Source organism: Austrofundulus limnaeus, unplaced genomic scaffold (genome assembly GCF_001266775.1).
Source record: "Austrofundulus limnaeus strain Quisiro unplaced genomic scaffold, Austrofundulus_limnaeus-1.0 Scaffold257, whole genome shotgun sequence".
NCBI classification, from domain to species: domain Eukaryota; kingdom Metazoa; phylum Chordata; class Actinopteri; order Cyprinodontiformes; family Rivulidae; genus Austrofundulus; species Austrofundulus limnaeus.
The window spans coordinates 527,431-534,315 of NW_013952659.1; the positions used below are offsets into that span (position 1 = coordinate 527,431).

Genomic DNA, 6,885 nt, shown 5'->3' on the forward strand with positions numbered 1-6,885 from the left:
GATTAATTTTTTTAACATTCTAAGTTGCATGTCTTAAATATACACGTTACAGTTCATTTTAGTTATTTATATCTTTAAATAAAGTAAAAAAAAAATGTTTTACACAGTAAGTGCAAAAGTGTGTGAATAAATAAACTACAAGTTAAAAGAAACAAGAGGATCTTTAGATGAAATCCTGACTATGAACTTTCAAACTGCTGTCAGGCTAATTTAAACATTTATTCATGACAATATGTTGATTCAACTTAAACAGAGCAGGTCTAGGTTAAGCAGTTTTCAAATTACATGATAAAACAATATGTGATAAAAGAGTAAAGATGATGTATTAATATTCTAATCACCCTCACATTATCATTTCCAATATTTTCTAATCTCAAGTCTGTTTTGTTACAATTTTCTTTCATAAATAAAGTTCTAGTTTCTTTAACACTGAAAAAGTTTCCTGTCAGAAGAAACATCAGCCCAATGCTGAGTGTATTTGCAAAAGACCGAACAGTGTCTTCACCTTTTGTGTAGGTTAAGGTACTGTATGTATTGTAAGCCTTATTTTAGCTGCACTGATTTCAAAAATCCACGATTCATACTGATGTCCAGTTTCTTTATTCCACTTAAGAACACAGAACACTGTGAATATTACAAAAAAAATACAATACACATTTAAGCACAAGCTTTTGTAAATACATAAATACTGACTTATTTTTCTCTCTTTCATATAGTACTACAATTTACAAAACTCAGCAGAAATCAGAATTTTACATTTATCAACAATATTACCATGTTCACCAGTAAACCAGCTGCAGAAAACGACGGAGCCTCTTAACGTCCTTCTTCATCCGCGTCAGTCTTTGTTTGGCGCTTATTTTACTTTCAGTTCCCATTTCCGGTTTGCGGTTACAGTTTCATAATAAAAGCACGTTTCTTCTCTCAAATAAAACAACGTACAATTCTAAGAACATATTGCCAATATCTAACAAATGCCATATTCAAAAAATGTCTAAAGAAATACTATGGAAAAACGGCAACTCACCAATCATGGTTGCCATGGCAACATGTAAACAAATTGTGGGTGAGGCCCGCTACACTCCCACCAAATTACCTTGTTATTAATAACCAAAGGAAAGCACAATGCATAACACTTTGTATTGATAATCAATGGTAATTTCTAAAGCATCAAAGATCATCTTACATGAGTCATAAGTGACAGTTATGTACTGAACACAAGTTTAGCTGCTTCTTACAATAACAACCAACTTTTAGATAGACCGTTCTAAAATAGTTAGCTTGTTGAGGAGTTCACCCTTCTTTCCTAAAATCCTCTTTCCCACTTGAATGATGGCCTTTCTGACCAGTCCATCATCATCTTCACATGCTTGAAGAACTTTGGCAAGCTTTCATCTGTTGCGAGGGACTACTTCGTCCTTAAGGATTACAATGTCTCTTGCTTGCACATTACGTCGAGGGGCATACCATCTTTGCCTGAGAGTGATGTTGGCAAGATACTCTCTTCTCCATCTGTTCCGAAACTGCTCAGAAAGATATTGAACTCGCCTCCATCTTTTCCTGGTATAAAGATCTTCCTTAACAAACTTGCCAGGTGGGGGCAGCGGAACAGGTGATTTCATAGTTAGGAGATGGTTGGGTGTTAAGGGCTCCAGGCTGTTAGGATCACTGATTGTGTTGATTGTTAAGGGTCAATTATTTACAATGGACATCGCTTCATAGAGAAATGTCCTTAGGGACGAGTCATCCAGCCTCCCAGTGCTCTGAGCTAGAACTGAGGTAAGAACACTTATCACCGTCCTGATCTGCCGTTCCCATACTCCTCCAACGTGATTTGCGTCAGGTACGTTCATAAGGAAGTCACACTGCTTATCTGCAAGAAAGGCAGCTACTCTCTCTTGGTTGACTTATTTCAGAGCTCTTTCCATTTTGTTCCTGGCTCCAACGAAGTTCGATCCCTGATCTGATCTGATGTGTCTTACAGCTCCTCGGATGTCTATGAAACATTGTAAGGCATTGATGAAAGTATCTGTCGTCATGTCTTCCAGCATCTCGATGTGAACTGCTCTGGAACACAGACAGGTGAAGAGAAGACCATAACGTTTCTGTTCCTTGCGACCCAGTTTTAAATGGAATGGACCAAAACAGTCCATGCCACATTAGGTGAATGGCGGTGAAGATTCGATGCGGTCATCTGGAAGATCTGCCATTCGTTGTTCTTCTGGTGGTCCACAAGCCTTTTTGCAAGTGACACACTGCCGTATGTACTGGGCTACTGCCTTACTTCCACCAACAATCCAATAACCATAGGCTCTTAGCTCATTTAGTTTTTGCCCTCTGCCTTGGTGTTGTGTTTTTCATGATGATGTGCAAGAATGAGATTTGTGATTACGCTGTCTTTTGGAAGGATCACAGGGTGTCGTAGATCTAGAGGCATAGAGGCCTTTCTCAGCCTTCCTCCCACCCTCATCACACCATCATGTAAAATGGGATCCAGTTGGTRTAGCTGATGGTTGCATGATAGCACTCCAGACTTCTGACTGAGTAGGTTCAACTCTTCTCTAAAAGATTTTTGCTGTGCCAGCTTTACACAAGTGAGTGTGGCTGCTCTTCTCTCCTCTACATTTAAGGGACGTTTGTTTTTGGTGACGAGGCGTTGGATGCGTGCAGTGATGTTCATCAATGTGGACCACCTTGAGATCCTTGACAGACGTTCAAAATCCTCATGAATTTTCACCTCACTCCTTAGCACTTGGGTTGTTTTGATCTCTGGGTCTCCCACTAGGAGCTCCGGGGTTCTCTTGTGGGTGACTATGTCCCTTTCCCAAAGGAATTTAGGCCCTGAGAACCAGTTGGACCTATCTAGTTCTGCTAGTGTGAGGCCCCTTGAGGCATGATCTGCCGGGTTCTCTTCTGTGTCGACATAGTTCCACTGTTTTGGGTCAGTTAGGTCTCGGATCCTCTGGACACGGTTGGTGACAAAGACATGAAATCTCCGAGCCTCATTATTGATGTAACCAAGGACTACTTGGGAATCTGTCCAATAGTATTCTCTATCAATCTTGAGCTCCAGCTCGTCTTTCATCATGCTGCTCACTCCTGCTGAGACCACAGCTGCCGTTAGCTCAAGTCTTGGTATGGTGACAACTTTCGTGGGAGCGACTCTTGCTTTGCCAATGATCAGTGCACAATGCACCCTTTCTTCACCCAYGAGTCTGATGTAGGAGCACTGGCTATAGCCTTGACTGCTTGCGTCGGAAAAATGATGCATTTCAATTTCTATGACTTTGCCGAAGTTTTTAGGCACAAAGCACCTTGGGATCTGAACATTGTCGAGATTTTTTAAGTCACTCAGCCAACTCTCCCACATTGGCTTCAGATCACTTGGGAGTGGCTCATCCCAGCCAATGCCCTTCTGGCGCATCTCTTGCAGCACCTTCTTTCCTGGGAGGATGAATGGGGCTAAGAACCCTGGTGGGTCATACACAGAGGCCACTACTGAAAGAATCCCTCTCTGTGTCACTGGGTTGTCATCCAAGACAGTCTTGAAGAAGAAGGTGTCACTCTCTACTTTCCATCTTATCCCTAGTGCACCTTGAACTGGCAGATTGGCACAATTTAGATCCAGTCTTCCCACACTGACTGCACGTTCTGAAGGATAGATGGACTCCAGCACCTCCCGACTGCTGGAGATGAATTTGTGCAGTCTTAACTTTTCTTTGGCACAGACTGCCTGGGCATCCTTAACAAGACTGATTGCTTCTTCGACAGAGTCCAGACTGACATGGCCATCATCAATATAAAAATGTTTCCTGATGAAGTCTGCTGCTGAAGGATACTCACTTTCATTTTGGCTGGCAAGGTGTTTTAATCTGTAGTTAGCACAGCCTGGGGATGAAGATGCTCCTAACAGGTGAATTTTCATACGGTATTCTTTTGGCTCTGTGTTCGTATCACCATCTTCCCACCACAGGAAGTGTAAGTAATCTCTGTCTTCTCTGCTGATGTGGAATCTGTGAAACATTTTCTCCATGTCACACATGACCGCCACTGGTTGTCTACAAAATCGACAGAGAACTCCAGTCAATCCATTTTTCAAGTCTGGTCCTGTCAGGAGATGGTCGTTTAGAGCAGTGCCTTCATACTTGGCAGAGCAGTCAAAAACTACCCTGATCTTGCCCGGTTTCCGAGGATGGTAGACGCATGGTGAGGTATGTACCATGCACATCCTGGTTCTGGTTCTTCACTTGCTTTCTCCGCTTCTCCATCCCTGAGTACATTGTCCATAAACTTTACACAGTCCTCTTTAAATGTAGGATTTTTGTCTAGTTTTCTTTTCAGATGTCTCARTCGCACCAAGGCAAGCCTTTTGTTATCTGGTAGATCTGGACGTGATTTGAAGGGAAGAGGCATCTCCATGTGGCCATGCTCGTTTTGACGTATGGTGCCCTTTAAGATTTCCAAGAACTGAATATCCTCCTGGGATATGCTCAAAAAGGTGCTTCAAAAGTTATTAGGATAATATTTCAGACAGTTCATTGAAATGATACATTGATAACACATTTATTTGTTATATTTTGACAAACTGTAATCTTTGCAAGTGTTTAATCAAAACTATATCTGCCTATTTCTCCACATACAACTTTTAGTCTTAATCCTCRTTTCGATGTGATGGGTAGGTCACATATATGTTTGTGGAATTTTTTAACATTTTATTTTGCAATTGGCACACTACGGAACCCATAAGGGGACATATAGGGAAAAACCAAATAAAAACAGATCCTGACTTACTTTCTCAGGATCCTAAGAAAGGAAGTCGGGATCCTGAAAAAGTTTCTCGAGACCCTGAGAAAGTAAGTTGGGATCCTGAGAAAGTTTCTCAAGGTCCTAAGAAATTTTCTCAGGATTCTTTTTTCTTCTTTTCCCCATGTCCCTTCAAGGACTCCATATAACCCCATACAGCACCCCCACCCTCTCTTCCCCCAGTTTAACACAAAAGCCTTAGGTGAAATTTTTAATTATAGATGCTAGAAAGTTTCGTAGGTTTTCCCCAATGCGTGAAAATTCTTATTTTAAAGTATGTCACTGCTACATCACTCCTTTGGATGTTATGTTTGAAACGTGTTGTGTCTTATTTTATTTCAGCTTTTGATGAATTTGACTGGATTTTCAAAAATGTCGGAGAAGCTCATGAACTTTTTGAGGACAGGATGAAATCTGCATCTTCATCACCAATTGGATGTAAAAACAACAACAACAACTTAAAACTACAACACTAAACATGCTTTTATTTCTAATATGAGATTTCAGTTGCCTTCCCTCCCTCCTTGAGAAAACCCCTTTTCATTTTATGTAAGAAAACAACTTTTTCAACGAACAAGTAATTAAGCTTTTATTGAGTTATATCTCTTTTGTTCAGTCTTTTTTTCATTGTCTTTCCCTTTTGTTGGAGCTGGAGAGCCAAAAACTCATAATAACCTTCTATGTTACTTGATTGATTTGCATGTAAACAAAATTTCATCTGGATAACCATTCTTGAAAAATATCCATATTATCATACAGGGCAAGTGTGCAAGACAAACACCTAAACATCTGCAGGCCTGTTAGGAGAACAACAGATCACATCTGAATAGAATTAAGTGGACAGCAGGTCTCTATCGCTGAAGGCTCCCTCTGCCGGCGGCGCTGCTGGTTTGTGAACTCGTTTGAAAGGTTTCCAGGGTTTGGAGGGGCAGTGGAAAGGGTGGTCATTCACACTGGGGGAGGCCGAGGCTGTGGTGTCCTCCTCGGATGAGTCTACTTTAGCGGGAGCATTGGTGGCTGGCTGCATCTCCGGAGGCGACTGTGAAGGTGGAGGACTGGAGGCAGGGGGCAGCAGAGCCTCCCTGAGGGGTGACCAGCCAGGAGGACGGCGCCTGGCAATCTAAAGGTAAAAGATTAAAAATGTAAATAAATGAGAACATATGGTAGATTATTGATCTGACCTCTCTGTTCAGACCTTCAGTCACTTGAAAGTTCCCTTTAAAGGGGACATATCCTGCAAAATCCACTTTTTTTGCTGTTGAATGCATTTTGTTGTGGACTTGGAGTCTCTAGGAGGCAGAAAAGTTGAATTTAGTTTCTCCTGGTGCTGCAAAGATATCTTTATTTTCTGTTTGGGATCATATTTTTCAGCCTGTTCTATTTTCTCGGTTTTCTATGACATTTTCGACGAACCTATTATGTCAAATTATTTGCGATGGAATTACCATATAAGGTCTGGACTCACCAACTACAATTTACTTGTCTTAAAGTGCCTGTGACATCAAATTTTTGTAATAAATGTGAATGCATTTTTGGAAAGAGAACACTGACAACATATTGCAAAACAAATTTCACGCCAGTGAGATGAACATTTGTTGAGATATTTCCATGTGAAGAAACAAGAAGTGATGTCAAATGGGAATGTCTGCATGTAAACAGAGCAATGCTACAATGATTAGTGAAGAATCAGAGTTGAAGAAGAGTTTAAATAAGATTGTTTCAATAAACAAAGACTAGAGAGTTTCTTTTCTTAAAGAGTTCCCTTTCCTGTTTCACTTTGCTGAGCCAAATTCAAGAGAAAATATGCCAGTTATGAGACAAAATGGGTAAAATTATGTGGATTGGGCTAATTTTCTTAAATATAAATATGTTTTCTTTGACTTTTTATATTTGAAGTATAAGCATGTCTCAGGCACTTTAATTCTTCTCTGGTTCTGGGTCAGACTCTGGTCCTTTTTTTATTGATTAGTGTCAGACTCTGGTTCCAACATGCAAAGCTGGGTGGACAAGTCTTCCCTTTTTGACATCTTTTAATTGCTGGGTTTCAGTCATGTGATGTGCAAAATTTAGATGGGGGGGGGG

The 6,885-nt window shown here is 40.7% G+C and overlaps 1 protein-coding gene across 1 annotated transcript in view; it reads right to left on the reverse strand.

Moving 5' to 3' along the window:
• Positions 1-5,261: 5,261 nt before the first annotated feature.
• The window catches only part of kng1 (kininogen 1), a gene marked incomplete at its 5' end in the record, with an annotated part of 6,742 nt that continues 5,118 nt past the window's right edge, over positions 5,262-6,885 (reverse strand). The window contains 1 exon segment of the mRNA XM_014020560.1: positions 5,262-5,923. Within this exon segment, the coding sequence (XP_013876014.1) occupies positions 5,636-5,923 (288 nt within the window). The 3' untranslated portion in view covers positions 5,262-5,635.